At 30.0% G+C, this 15523-nt stretch overlaps 1 protein-coding gene across 2 annotated transcripts in view; it reads right to left on the bottom strand.

Moving 5' to 3' along the window:
• The window catches only part of LOC131643377 (small ribosomal subunit protein uS14z/uS14y/uS14x), a 47153-nt gene extending 34690 nt beyond the window's left edge, over window positions 1-12463 (bottom strand). The window contains exons 1-3 of one of the 2 annotated variants that reach the window (XM_058913585.1): window positions 12334-12463; window positions 12120-12219; window positions 12012-12024 (exon numbers count right to left, since the gene is read on the bottom strand). In XM_058913585.1, coding sequence (XP_058769568.1) covers window positions 12016-12024; window positions 12120-12219; window positions 12334-12395 — 171 coding nt within the window. In that variant the 5' untranslated portion in view covers window positions 12396-12463 and the 3' untranslated portion in view covers window positions 12012-12015. Of the gene's footprint in view, window positions 1-11798; window positions 12025-12119; window positions 12220-12333 lie in introns of those variants that run through there. The other variant, XM_058913586.1, reaches the window with a different exon arrangement.
• Window positions 12464-15523: the final 3060 nt, after the last annotated feature.

Here is a 15523-nt window from a genome sequence, read left to right as displayed (position 1 = left end):
ATGTAATTTGTTTGTTGTTGCAGGATCTGAGTGTTTTCTATTTTCAAATACTCTACATCACACAGAGAAACAACAAAAATGAACAAAAAATGATGCAAAATGTAAAAACGAAATCAAGTCGTTACAAACCATGATAGAAACATACCTTATAATAAGCTTGCAAGGGATACGATTCACAGTGGTCAGAAATAAGCAATAAGACATGTTTTTTGATGGCAAAACCTAAAATCGAAAATCAAAACAATGAGGATTAGAAGCACAAACCCTGAAATCAATAGAGTGAAAGGAAAAGAGAAATAATCGCGTATAATCTGAAAGTGGTGGTTGTTGTTTGGTCCCGCGCAGCGGAGTGACAGTGTTGGCGGATGTGTGGTGGCCGTAAACAGGCGGTGGTTCAAGGGTTTGAAGGAAAAAGAGAGAGGAGTGAAAATGGAAGAAAGAAAGAAAGAAAGAAGGGTTAAGTTTTGTCTGAGAGAGGGAGAGGGAAAGAGATGAAAAATGTGTGTATTGGAATGAAGAAACGTGTAAAAATTGAAAAAGTGTTGAATTGGTTTTGCTGTAACCAAGAAGATTTGCACAATTCCAATACCTTTCCTCACGTTAGTATTAATGATGGAAAATAAAATGGACAATTGAAAGGGTATGCAATGATTAAGGAATATATATTTTTAATTAAAATATTAAAGGAGATCCAATTACCGTTGTGTCCCCGATTATCACCCTCAAATTGAAAGATTAGAGGGATATTGAAAGAATTTCATATGTATTGTACTTTATTATATTCACAGTAGAGCCAAAGACAACTACAAAAATGGAAGAACAATTAAATAATGAAATAGAAAAATAAAAATAAATAATAAGAAATTGAAAAATCAGTAAGGTATGTGATGAGATACCCTTAAATCAACAATAAGAAGAGATTGAAAAATTGAAACTCATGTAATTTGTTTGTTGTTGCAGGATCTGAGTGTTTTCTATTTTCAAATACTCTACATCACACAGAGAAACAACAAAAATGAACAAAAAATGATGCAAAATGTAAAAACGAAATCAAGTCGTTACAAACCATGATAGAAACATACCTTATAATAAGCTTGCAAGGGATACGATTCACAGTGGTCAGAAATAAGCAATAAGACATGTTTTTTGATGGCAAAACCTAAAATCGAAAATCAAAACAATGAGGATTAGAAGCACAAACCCTGAAATCAATAGAGTGAAAGGAAAAGAGAAATAATCGCGTATAATCTGAAAGTGGTGGTTGTTGTTTGGTCCCGCGCAGCGGAGTGACAGTGTTGGCGGATGTGTGGTGGCCGTAAACAGGCGGTGGTTCAAGGGTTTGAAGGAAAAAGAGAGAGGAGTGAAAATGGAAGAAAGAAAGAAAGAAAGTAGGGTTAAGTTTTGTCTGAGAGAGGGAGAGGGAAAGAGATGAAAAATGTGTGTATTGGAATGAAGAAACGTGTAAAAATTGAAAAAGTGTTGAATTGGTTTTGCTGTAACCAAGAAGATTTGCACAATTCCAATACCTTTCCTCACGTTAGTATTAATGATGGAAAATAAAATGGACAATTGAAAGGGTATGCAATGATTAAGGAATATATATTTTTAATTAAAATATTAAAGGAGATCCAATTACTGTTGTGTCCCCGATTATCACCCTCAAATTGAAAGATTAGAGGGATATTGAAAGAATTTCATATGTATTGTACTTTATTATATTAAAAGTAGATTCATATGAAACAACTATTGCTTACAATTTCCAACACACATGCGTTATCCTTTAATCTACATATAACACTTAAGCCAAAAGATCTTGGTAAGAATAATTTCATAATTTCATCTATAATGCTATAAGTTCATTGGAAACTGCATGTAGTTTTGACTTTCATAATTGGATATGCATTACCTATAATACTTTAATAATTTTAATTTACTTTATTAATTTATTAATTAATAATACTTTAATAATTTTAATTAATAATTATTTTTTTATACAATTGATTAATTTCTTACTATTCAATTCAATTTTGTCTTGAGTAGTTTTCACTATTAGTTGTAGAATTTGTTATTATCTAGAAGTTGTATTTAGTTTATTATAGATAGTTATTCTCAATTTTAATTATTATATTTCCCATTAGTAGTTTTAAATAATTAAACTAAAATAATCAAAATAATAAAATACAATAACTATTGATAATTGAGAAGTTTGAAATATCACATTTAATGAGGGCAAATACAATTGATACACTCATTGTTGTTATTCACGTGAAAAAAAATGTTGAACTATTCCACTTCCAATGCGTTTTTGGCGGCTCACCATCACGTTTCATGTGCATAAACCAATTTCAACACCATTTTGCAATCATTCTCTTACATTCACAACCCTTCAAATTATTATTATCTTTATTTTTTATTTATTATGGCTATATAGTGATAGGAAGACTAAATATATTTAAGTTAATATGTTTTCAACACAATTCTCTAAATTACAAAACAACAAAATTTTGAGACCATGGTATAATCAAATCGATCATCATCAATAATAATAATAACTAATGAATTATAAAATAATATTTGTAATTTGACATAATAACTTAATACTATATATATGCAAATTAAAATCTGAACTTTTAGTAATTATAATTATAATTATAATTATAATATTTATTTAAGAAAAGAAAATATATTTATTTTTAACTATGACATTTACTATTATAATAACCTACGATACTCACAAAAAAAATGAGAGCATTTATAATAAATCTATTAATTGATTGTTATAATAAATCAATTCATGCTCTTCAAAGGACCCAATAGAGGTAGGTATTAGTTGTAGGTGATAATAATTAATCATCTTTTTTAATTAGTTGTGATTGAGTTTAGGTGATAATAATTCATTTTATAGGTAATTGTAGGTAATTATTAGTTGTATCAACAAGGCTAAATTCATTTTATAGAAAATTTTAAGAAAATATGAATATGTAGTTTTAGGTGATAATAATTAACCAGTCTTTTTTAATATTTGCTTGTTACTGTTTTTTAAGAAATTATTCATCTACTATTATAATAACTACTATCATAATATTATTTATCTATGTGATATGGGGCCAATAATGATATATTTATTTTGTATTAAATAGAGTGAGATCCTTTTGTGTCATATCTTTTTATTTCATTTGTCAGTATAGTTTTTGTTTAATACTAATTATAAAATTATATTAGTCGACTTTTAATATGGGTAATGGTAAATATATTTATTATAATAAATATATTTATTGTAATAAATTCATTATACCCATAATAAATTTATGGGTAATGGTAAATGAGACCTAAATAAACAAAATTTATCTTAAAAAAAATGATAAAACAATCTATTTATGAAATAACCATCTTATTTGTAAAAAAAATATTCTAAAATATATATGAAAATAGAGAGTCCATTTTTTAAAAACTTACTCTTTATTATAAAATAACTATCTTATTTGTAAAAAAATTAAGAGAAATAATTATTTAATATAATATTAAATAATTTTTTTAATTATAATATTCATTTCAATTACATCAATTTTTTTTCTTTCCCGAATTCAATTACAAATAAAAATATACTATGTCAACTAATATATTACAGGTAAAATATATAAAAAGCCTATAATATAAAATTTCTTATTATAATCATTAAGAGGTAGTACCATAATTACCTATTATAAGTTTTACTAAAAAAACCTATTATACCTTTTACTAAAAACCCTATTTTAATAATTTTATTTATTGCAAACCATTCATTAACATATTGATAAAACCAAATTCATTATGACCTGCCTCCACAACTTCTTGGAAAACCTACACACTTCTTTTACCGTATAATTAAATAATTACCAAATAATTATATATTTTAATGAATTATTTATTGATCAATAAATCAAATAATTAACTTATTGTCAGAATTGCTTCATTAATCTAAACTACTAACAATAATACTATATAATAATACTAAATATAGTTTTATCTATGAACATTATTTATTTTTTTATGTTATTTTTAAAAATATATATAATATATTAATTATAATTAAAGATACTATTAAAGTATAATAAAAGATATTAAAAACTTCAATTATCAAAAAAATGTTAGCAATTTTTTATGATAAAATTTAATAATTATACTAAAAAAATTGCTATTAATATTTTTTTTTTACAAAAAAAAACATGATACAATTATGATGTATAAATACATAAATTTCTTATGAAAAACATACATTTTTCGATTGACCGAAACTACTTATAAAATTACATTTAACATCAGACAATTATGATTGATGAATACATAATTTCTTATATAAAAAAATTGTTATTATTTTTGTATTTTATATACATTTTTAACCATCACTATATTTTATTAATTTACTATTTATATTGACATTGTATGAACCGTGTGAACGCACGGGTAAATGATTTCTTAATTATTTTCTTTATTTTTCTTTATTTTTCGACGGGACCGTGTGAACGCACGGGTAAATGATTTCTTAATTATTTTCTTTATTTTTCTTTATTTTTCGACTGGACAAAGCTACTTAGTGTGTATATATTTTATTTACATTTTTAACCATCATTATATTATATTTATTTACAACTGTGATAGATAAATACTTAATTATTTCCTTTATTTTTTATATGTACATATTAACCTATAACTGATATTTTTGAAAAAATAAATCTATTAAATATATTGAAATTTTTATTTAAAATAAGTAAAAAAATTTCAAATGCTTATAATAAGATAGGGGTATGAGTGACAATAAACAAAATTTGGACAAAAAAGTTTGGTACCTGTTACCAAATCAAATAAATATAATCACATATATTATATTTATTTATTATTTATAATATTGTGCAATGCGTGCGAACGCACGGGTAGATGACTACTCACGATAGATTATAACTATATTGTATGATGTGTGCAAACGCACGGGTAGATGACTACTTAATTATTTTATTTATTTTTTCTACTAAAGTATATATTTCTAACTAGATTAAATTAATATTTATTTGACAATTATAATTTCAAATGTTTTTTATTTTTAATTTGTGTATCTTTTATATATATTTATTAACCATCATTATATATTTATTCATTGTTTAAATCGACTTTGTGTGACCCGTGCGAATGCCCGGGTCCTTTACTAGTTATTCGAAAAATCAAATCATAAATATTGTGAGTGCTCCAATTTTAACTTTTTGCATAGAGTTTTTCCTTATTAGATATGTTGCTGGATTTGGACGGATAGTCTTCTAAAATGTATTGATTTGACAATATTTTTATTGTAATTTCTTTTTAAAAATTATTAATTTATAAATAATTAAATAAAAATCACTTACTTACATTAATATAAATAAATCTTATCAATAAAAATTGAAATTTAAACTATTAGATTCCTTCGATTTACCGAGCTAATATATCAAATGAATTACCTCACCCCTGTATTTTACAAATTTTTGTTAAAATTAAAATAATATTTTACGAATTTTTTTTAAATTAAAATAATATTGTCAAATTTGCGAGGACAAATTTAAATATGCAGTAATTAAATATTTAGTTTTGTGGAACACAATTGATTTTAGGTTGAATATTTATTTGTCCCGTATCTTTGGGACGAAGTTTATTTTTGTCCCTTAATTTTAAAAATGCTTATTTTTATTTCTCACCTTCACTAATTCCTTCAAGTTTATCCTTTGAGCCATTTTAATTAAACGTTGATAGTTTGACTAACGATTTGTCCTAGCCAACTGCCTTGTAAGAGTTAATCCTATAAACCGTCGTTCATGTTGTTCTTCAATGTTACTCTTCTTTGTTTTTCTTATTCAACGTTATTCTTCTTCAATCTCTGAAATTAAGGTTTTGTGCATCTTCTTTTTCTACAACTCCATCGAATACAACAACGTGTTCAACTTTTAGGGTTCAGTTAATAGTACGAGTTAGGGTATCTTCAAATCCAGAACCGGAGTAAAATGATGAAGGCTTTAAATTTGTACTCGTGTCCAAAAAATTCCGGAACTCGTGGAGAAGAGATTAACACATCAAAATCCAGGGGTTATTCATCATCTTCAAAGAAGCAATGGAGACCTAACTGTTTCGGTGGGAACTTGGTTGTGCTTAGAAAGGCAAGTACAATTAAGAATTTTGGAAAGCAATTTTTGGGATGTCCACACTATAAGGTATGAATTGTAAGTGTTTTTAATGTCCACTATTTAGCTATTTTTGTTTAACGATTTCGATGTCCAATATTCACGCAGGGTATGCTAAAAATGGATATGATTATTTTGCATGGTATTATGATGAAGTGAAAGATGATAAAGACATATTTATCATGAAAAAAGAGATTGGAAATGTTGGCAAAAGAAAATGAAGATCAAAGAGGCAAAACCAATGCACAAAGGAAGGAGCTAGAAGACCTTCAAGTGGCTCTCAAGAACATAATGAAGAGGAAGAATTTCTGAAAAAAAATTATATTTTCTACTTTTAAGTTTATTAATGCACACATTGATAATGTAATTTTAGATGTGTGATTGAAGTTGTAATGAAAATTACCTTTGATGAATGAATGAAATAAAACTTTCAAAATTTAGTCTTCTCTCTTAATACATGTTTATGGTATAATCTCTACCAGTTTGATTTGTAAACATGATTTATATCAATTTGATTTAAAATATGATTTATACCGGTAATTCACCTTAAGTAAACATGTTTTGATGTACTTGTACCAATAATTCACATTAAGTAAACATGGTTTGGTATTAAACTTGTACCGGTTAACAATCTTGTAAACATGTTTTGATTTGTATCATTAAACATGATCAGTAAACAAACTTATAAATAGGGGTTATATCATTAAAATTCATTCATTAATTTACAAGCCCCTAAAGATCAGAGTAGTAATACAGAGTATCAAAAGATATATAAAAAGCCCATAAAGGACAAACTACTCAACATAGTACCAAAATACATCAAAAGAGAGTACATAAAAGACATCATTACAATATTATTTTATTAAGGGATAATTAAGAGATTCAAATGGTCGCTTTTAAAATTTAATAGACCAAAATGAATCCTAGTCAAAAGATACGGGACAATAAAAAAGATATTAAGCCTTAATTTTACAAGTAGTGAATTTGAAAATATGATTAAGTAAACACCAATATAAAATTAAAATGATGTAAACAAAATTAGTTAAATATTATATTATTTAAAAAAATAGTCCCTCTATCCCAAATTAAGTGTCGTGTTTAAATAAATTATTTGTTTCAAAATACTTGTAATTTTTAGTTACCAATACATTTTTCATTTTTATTTTTCAATGGTATCCTTTATCTAATGCTTTTAATTTATTAATTTTTAATTTTGGAGGATAATTTGAATATCATCGATACTTAATAAGAATAATTTGAAAAAATCATTATTTTCTCTCTTTTATTTATTACCTTTTTTAAAAATGTGTAAAAATATTAAGGATGACACTTACTTTCTCCCATTTTAGAACCACAACACAATTCATATATACCAGTTACGAGTAGAATTGAGTAAATTAAAGAATTAAAGAATTAAATATAAAAATAAACTTCTTAACATATGTTTTTAATGCACAAATTAAAGAATTAAATATAAAAATAATTTTCTTAACATGTGCTCTTACTGCACAAGTTTGCATGACCTAAAAATAATTAATAAGATATATGAAGTTAAAATGCTTAATTTAAGGTATGATTTTTTTTTAGCAAAAGAAAATCAACTCATATCATTAGCAAGCAAATGTTCAATACAAGGAGGACTCATATTAAAGAAACTACGCCTAGTCCAAGAATCGGCCGCCTTAGCTAAAGCGTGAGCCACCGAATTCGCTTGGCGTTTAACAAACTTGACCTCAAAGTTGGGAAAATGTAACAACAAACTACGAATAGCTGAAATAATAGAACTAAACTCGGAAAAACCATTAAAATCCGACCGAATGGCTTGGGTCGTAACTTGAGAGTCACACTCAAAGATGACATTCACCAGATGCAAGTCACTAGCACTAAGGATAGCTTCTTTGAGGGCCAAAGCTTCCGCTTCCAAAATAGGGTAGGAACCAATATCCCAAACAGCCCCACCATAGATAAAGTCCCCCATATAATTACGGAAACACCAACCCCTATTCGTAGTTCCCTGTCTAGTATTAAAACTTGCGTCGACATTGCATTTTAGGCTACCCTCCATGGGCGGAATCCAACTCAGAGAATGTGAAGGCTCATGTTCCCGGGAATTACTTTCCTGCGCTACGAACCACTCTTGCCAACTACAAAAAGCATGCAAGCCAAGCTTAAAGTAATCCTCACTCTCATTATTCCAAATCATATTATTGCGGTTACGCCATAAGATATCAATCATAACCGCAAATCTCCCCGCCAGCATACTATCCTCCCGTCTACAGATATTCATAATCAAAGAAGAAGCATCATCATGAAAATTAATAATACGGGGAGCAATAATATTAGACAAACATGTCGTATGTCAACACTGATTAGTAACCGAACATCCAAAGAAAACATGCCACGAGTCCTCCATTTGATGATGACAAAGAGGACATGTGGCCCGTCCGATTGATTATTGATATATGAAACATAACTAAGAGTTTCAAACACGAAAATAAATGCTCTTCCTGAGGAATTAATGAGTCCCGTCCAGGGCATCCACGTCCGTGAGCTCCCTAGTCAAATGGCAAAGTACATTACATCAACTTTTCTTTGACAACCATGAACAACAGCTTTGGGGGCAACTATTTTGAGTCGACCATAAGACTAGATAAAGCTTAGGAGTTGGATAAGGGGTGGTCATGAAAAAAATATGTGATTCCATTTTTCACTCCATATAATAGAATTCTCTTCACACAATCATCATGCATGATCTCCCATAAACAATTCAACGGTCAACCGTGTTTTACTCACATACAATTATCAACCATATATTCATATTGAAAGGAGAACGCGCATCACTTTCAAGGTACGATTCATATTCCATTTAAATTTCATTTCCCACTTTCTTATTGTCACTCTATAAGTAGAATTGAGTAAATTAAAGAATTAAATATAAAAATAAATTTCTTAACATATGCCCTTGAGACATAAATTAAATAATTAAATAAAAAAAATTAAATATAAAAATAATTTTCTTAACATGTGCTCTTAATGCACAAATTTCATGACCTAAAAATAATTGATATGATATATGAAGTTAGAATACTTCATTTAAGATATAATTGATTATTAATATATGTAACATAACCAAAGAGTTTCAAACATGGAAATCAACACTCGTCCTCATGGATTACCGTGTCCCGTCTAGGGCATCCACGTCTGTGAGCTCTCCCTAGTCGGATGGCGAAGTACATTTCAAGGTCTTCGCTTTGATAACATAAACAAGGGCTTTGTGGGCAACTATTTTGAGTCGGTCACAAGGCCTGATAGATAAAGCTTAAGAGCTGGATAAGGGAAGGTCATGAAGAAAGTTTGTGATTCCATTTTTCACTCCATACAATAGAAATCTCTTCACAGAATCATCATCATGCATGATTTCCCATAAACGATCCAACGATCAACTGTGTTTTACTCGCATACATTTATTAACCTAACCATATATCCTATTGAAAGAAGAACGCGTGTCATTCTCAAGGTACGATTCATATTCCATTCAAATTTCATTTCTCAGTTTCTTATTGACTCGAGCGTTGGAGTGCTAACCTTGCAGGTCAGCCCTTGTTCCACCGCATCAGAAACTCAAAACCACTGCAATTCGTTGTTACTCTCATATAATTGATCTTCACGCAGTTCTAGAGCAGAACAAGTAATATCTCGAAGTGTTTAGCAAGGTGTAAGCTAAGAATATAGCGTGTGGCCCTTTGTGTATGTCTTTATCTTTGTCTTTCTAATGTCTGGTGTCTACTTGTCTCCCACTCCCTATGTTCCAAGAGCATTTGTTCCTTTCCACATCTTTGGCTAACAACTTCTCTTTGTACTAAATGTAAGGTTGGGCATGAGTGAGATCACTCTTACTCCTTACGTCTTTCAAATCTAACTTTTTCGTAGAACATATATTTTGCCTTCAACCCCTTCTTAAATATCCTCTTACTTTCACTACTACCTTAGTAAATTAGTCAATATGCTCTCGAAAGGTATCATTCTTCTTATGGTGGATCCAACACTTTAGACTATTGTTAGATCCTCTTACTTTCCCTGCTACAATAGTAAACCAGTCAATCTACTCTCCGAAGGTCTCATTCTTCTGGTGGTGGATCTCGCTAAAGATGGGTATCGTTTTATGTTGACGTTTTATGTGCTGTGAATTGCATCGTTAACTTATCAAACAATGTTCTCCTAAAGATGAAATTGTCCTCCAAGATTTTGAAATCAAGCACAGTGTCCATATGTACTATGTGTTCGTCTGGATTCCCAATTTCGTCACAATTGTCCAGATTCAATGGTTTCTCTAGATATATAGGGATCTTGCAAATGATATTTGGCGGATGGATTCTTCATTAGTAATTGGGAGTTTAATTATTGATATCATACTTGTTTCCTCTTTGAGAGAGATGCGGATAGGACTTCTTCAAAAGGAATATGGATATCATTTGAGTCATGATGAGGAGAATTTCGACCAGAGCGACGATGATGACGACGCCTTAGTGATTAAAATACTTTCTTTAGATAAGATATGACATCATTGGAAGCGGCCACCGAGTTATTATGTTGTAACACCTATAGTTAAGGAGCAATTTACAAAGGAGCCTTCTACCGGTTCTATTATATAGAAGGAAGTCTCTTGAGAAAATGATCATTTTGCTGATATACTAGTTTATAGATGTTTTCGATTGTGTCTTGCCTTACAAGAATGACCAAGCATCTTTGGAGGTAATTGTTGTGGAGGTAGAGGTTGCTTTGATATTTGAACTTGAAATTGTTGTTGAAATTACAACCAAACTTGAAAAATTTCTTGTCAAACCGATTGAAAGATTGGACTCTAGTGAAATGAAGCATTTGGACAAGTCACCAAAATCGGAACACCTACTTTGGGGTGAGGACTGGTGTAAAGTACTAGGAAGGATGATCTAGTGCCAAGTGTAGGAGACTGCAATTACTAACCTTGGTAAAAGTTAACTAACAATTACAATGGCGCAATTGAAGAGACGATGCCCACATATAATGGCGATTTTTTCAGGTTAATCCTCTTAACTTTTAAGTTATAGATCCTCCAATAATCAATCAAAATAAGTAAGTGTATGTTTGGAAACAATTCTTCCACCGCCACCTAACTTTTATAGATCCTCCAATAATCAATCAAAATAAGTAAGTGTATGTTTGGAAACAATTCTTCCACCGCCACCGCACGTTTCTAGTGATGTTTCAATAGCATTTTAACGTGAAATCTAAAAGCTACAAATAGTAGCTTCCTATAAACACACGTTTACAAAGTTTCCACCGTGGAAACAAACATAATCTAAATAAAACTGGATCAAAACATAAAAGGAGTCCTTCCAAACATAAAGTGTTCACTCCAAAAATTCATCCTAAAACACATTATGACCTGTTCACCCCAACAATTCATCCTAAAACATACTAAAATACATTATGATCTGTTCACTCCAACAATTCATCCTAAAACAATTCACTCTAACTTCTAACTACTTATTTCACCTATTACGATTTGTTCACTCCAACAATTCATCCTAAAACATAAAGGAGCCCTGCCAAACATAAAGTGTAGTTACAATCATATAATTCAAGTTACGCAAAATTTCTATTTCAATCAACATTAATTTCAAGTTCAATAGTAAACAACAATTCAAAGCACTATATATATAAAAATAAAATCTTAATTCTACAAATCCAGTCCGACAAATAAACCAAAAGCAAGCAAAAAAATTTCTTCAAACATGATTCACATCATTCTTATGCCAGAACATAAACTTGGTAGAACAGCTCCAACAGCTCTTCAACGGTACTGCAACAAATTAAAAAAGAAAAAGTTAGACATATACCAATTCACAATGAAACATCTTATGAGAAACTTTGAGAATAACGCATCCAAATATTAACCTTGATGAAACCAATTTCCTTGGCGTTGCTATGAAAGCATTGCCTGCAGCACATAAGGCCATACTTCCTAATCAATCCATGTGAATTCCCACACACACGACTGCAAGCAATAAACAAACAGAAATTAGAAACAGTAAAATTGTAAAAATTGGGATCAACAGAGAAACGTTAAACGGTGAAATAAGAAAACTAGTTGATTGAGGAATGAACGTACCAAGTGCGAGAACCAGGACCGTAGGTTTTGGGGTGAGAATTCCAGACGTTGCTGTGTCCCATTGTTTGGTTTGATGTTTGATCTCAGATTAGGGTTGGCCTGAGAACGTTAATATCAATTTCGATTTTATATGCAGGCTCATCATGAATTGGGCTTTACTGACCCGCTAACTATGGGCCTCTAAAATTGTTTTATTAACTGGGCTTTGAAACAATGAGTCCATACCCCCAACATTTATCTCTCTATCCTACTATAATGAATTTTGATCAAAATGTCCTATATAAATAATTTATTTTTTAAAATTTATGCTTTCCCTTCATTCTAGTCTTAGGTTCTTCGAGTAATTGAGAGAGCGCGTAAAAGTGTATTTCGTATCATAAGTCATTGAACCAAGTTAATTGATCCATAAAACACCATCATAACTCTTTGCGCACAAATTTCCGATCCACAAAAAGCAATCGGAAGTCTTACTTTCAAGTTATCTGATACACACGTTTTTACTCAGAAAACTTACATCTAAGTTCTCCAATCCTCAGTTATCACCCAAAGTCCTGCTAGTTATCAATGGGCAAATTAACTTATATAATCAATTAGTTCATAAGCATAAACAATTGGATACCTCAAATAATCGGTTATTTATGCTTATTTTGGAAAGTTTGGATAGAGAGTCATTACTAATCATTAAGACATTGTCATAATCGATTATATAATCGATTTGCTTCTTCCTGTCAATTGACTTAAGATTCCAATCGATTAGGTAATTCAAAAAATGTTTCTAAAGAAGCTGACAATTTCCTAATTAACTCGCTAAGGCTTAGAAAACATTACCGCAATCGCTGGATTGGAGGACTTGCCAACAGTACCAAAATCTAGGATTTTTTTTCTTCTTATTATTATCTCCATAAGATACAAAACATGATTCTTTAGGGAAAAAGGAGGAGAATATGGTTCGGGACTGTAAAGCATTCCTGGAAAAAAGGGTTAGGTCTTAACTTTAGGTACCTACATCATCTTAGGTCATTTATTGTTAGTTTCATAAACATTCTTTTCATTTATATTTATATAAGAGACTTGGGTATTTAAGGAAGCTGATAAATTTTTAATTTTGCGTTCATAATGTTTTTTTTTTTTGTAAAAATATGAAGGGGATGTCCTTCTTTAATCTCGTGAATTTTCTTAATAAAATATAACATAGAAATATGTTCTTATATATTACTGTAGTTGTGTTTTAAGGTTTTACAATGAAAGGTGGAGTTAACATTATAAATATTACTGAAGTTCTTACTACTATTATTGGATTCATATCCAAAATCAGCTTTGTTGTAAGATACTCTTTGATTTTCTAATAGAAGATTCAATTTATCTCTTCCCTCGATAAACTTGACATGTGTCTTTTGAAGTTCTCAAGTTTCATTTTTCAAATTATCACATTCGATGCACTTGTTAGGTTCATCTTTTTTGTTTGAAGTGGAAGATTTTTGAGATGAATCGATTTATCTTTCTATAAGGAAGATTTTTGTTTGAAATGGAAGATTTTTGAGCTGAATTGATTTATCTTTCTATAAGAATTTATATTTCTTTCTCTAAGGTTTTTATTTTTTAAATTCAAGAGAGGAAATAGTATTCTTGGATGTAGATACAATTTGTTCAAGTTTGCTTGTTTCTTTAGATAGCTTCTTGCAAATGCAAAAAAGATCATGATAAGAAAAACAAGAGGTCAGCTCGCCATCTTGGTGATTTGTAATAAGACAGATGTTAGCTTCTTCTTCGTCATTTGAGGAATCTATATCCTTACCTTTCCATGCGATGTAAGCTTTCTTGCCCTTTTTTTATTAGATTTTTTATTTTCTTTTTTAGCTAAGGGACAATTTGGCCAGATGTTCCCTCTCTTTCCACATGTGTAGCATATTGGGATGAATGGTATCTTCTCCACATCCTTTTGTTGTTCCTTTTTTTCTACTCATACCTTAGAAATCTTCTGAAGTTCTTTACTATAAGAGACATGTCACCATCAGAATCAGACTCCTCAGTTTTGAATGCTAGAATTTTTATTTTTATTTTCTCTTTCCTCGTTTATGGCAGCCTTTTAAGTTCCATTTTGTGTTCCTACAATTTGCCAAAAAAAAGTGTGTGTCCATAGTCTCCAAGTCTTTAGATTCACAAATTCCAGTGACTTTAGGTTGCCAACTATGATTTAGGCGTCTAAGAACTCTTATAACTAGTTCCTCATTTGAAAATGTTTTTTCCAGAGCTCTCATATGACTCATGATATGAGTAAATTGTGTTTGCACTTGATTAATGCTCTCTTCAGGTTTCATTATAAAGAGTTCACACTCATGGGTTAATATGCTCAACCTTGTCCTCTTTACCTCAGTAGTTCTTTCATGGGTAATTTGGAGGATGTCCCATATTTTTTTGCAGTCTTGTAGTGAAAAACTCACAAAAATTCATCAAGATGGAGAGTTATAATGATGACATTTTCATTTTTTACTGCAACACCATTGACATTGTGTGTAAGAACAAATGGACCTTCCTTCAAAATCTCCCAAATACCACTATACATCCCTTCTCTGAAAAATTTCATTTTATCTTTCCACAAACTATACACTTCTATATTAAAGGATGAGGGTTTGTTTAGTGAATAACTTGAAGTCATTTTTCCTCTTGGGACGATTAGTCTTTAACAGGAGCTATGCTCTGATGCCACTTGTTAGAAAAGTGACTTCAAAACTTGCGATTGAATTAAAGTTTCATTACTTAAAATATGATTGTGTTAGTATTCTTAAAGATCAAAGTAAGTTGCACAGTGGAGAATAAATGCGAAAAAATTAAATTGTAAATATTAAGAGATAAGAGTTTAGAAAGATGACATTAGTGATATATACATGTTCGGCCGAATGTTGGTCTACTCTTGTCCCCAAATATCTTCTTGAGATTTTGACTATGAACTTGAGCTTTATAGGTTATGTCCATGAACCTTCTATACAATCGAATCTAGAGATTTTACAATGACTTATCCCCAACCAAAAAGAAAGATTTTATCTAGGCTAAGCTAATGAGCAATAAGTGATTTTTCAAGCTAATCTCAATAACTAAGCAAAAAAATTCCCGACTAAGTTTAGAACCAATAAGATATTTTAAGAGTGGTTAGTCTCAAGAACTAAGCTCGATTTCCCAAGAATATCGCACT

Source organism: Vicia villosa, linkage group LG1 (assembly GCF_029867415.1).
Source record: "Vicia villosa cultivar HV-30 ecotype Madison, WI linkage group LG1, Vvil1.0, whole genome shotgun sequence".
Lineage (NCBI taxonomy): Eukaryota > Viridiplantae > Streptophyta > Magnoliopsida > Fabales > Fabaceae > Vicia > Vicia villosa.
Note: the sequence above shows the minus strand (reverse complement) of the source record. Positions and strands in the feature narration are given on the sequence as shown.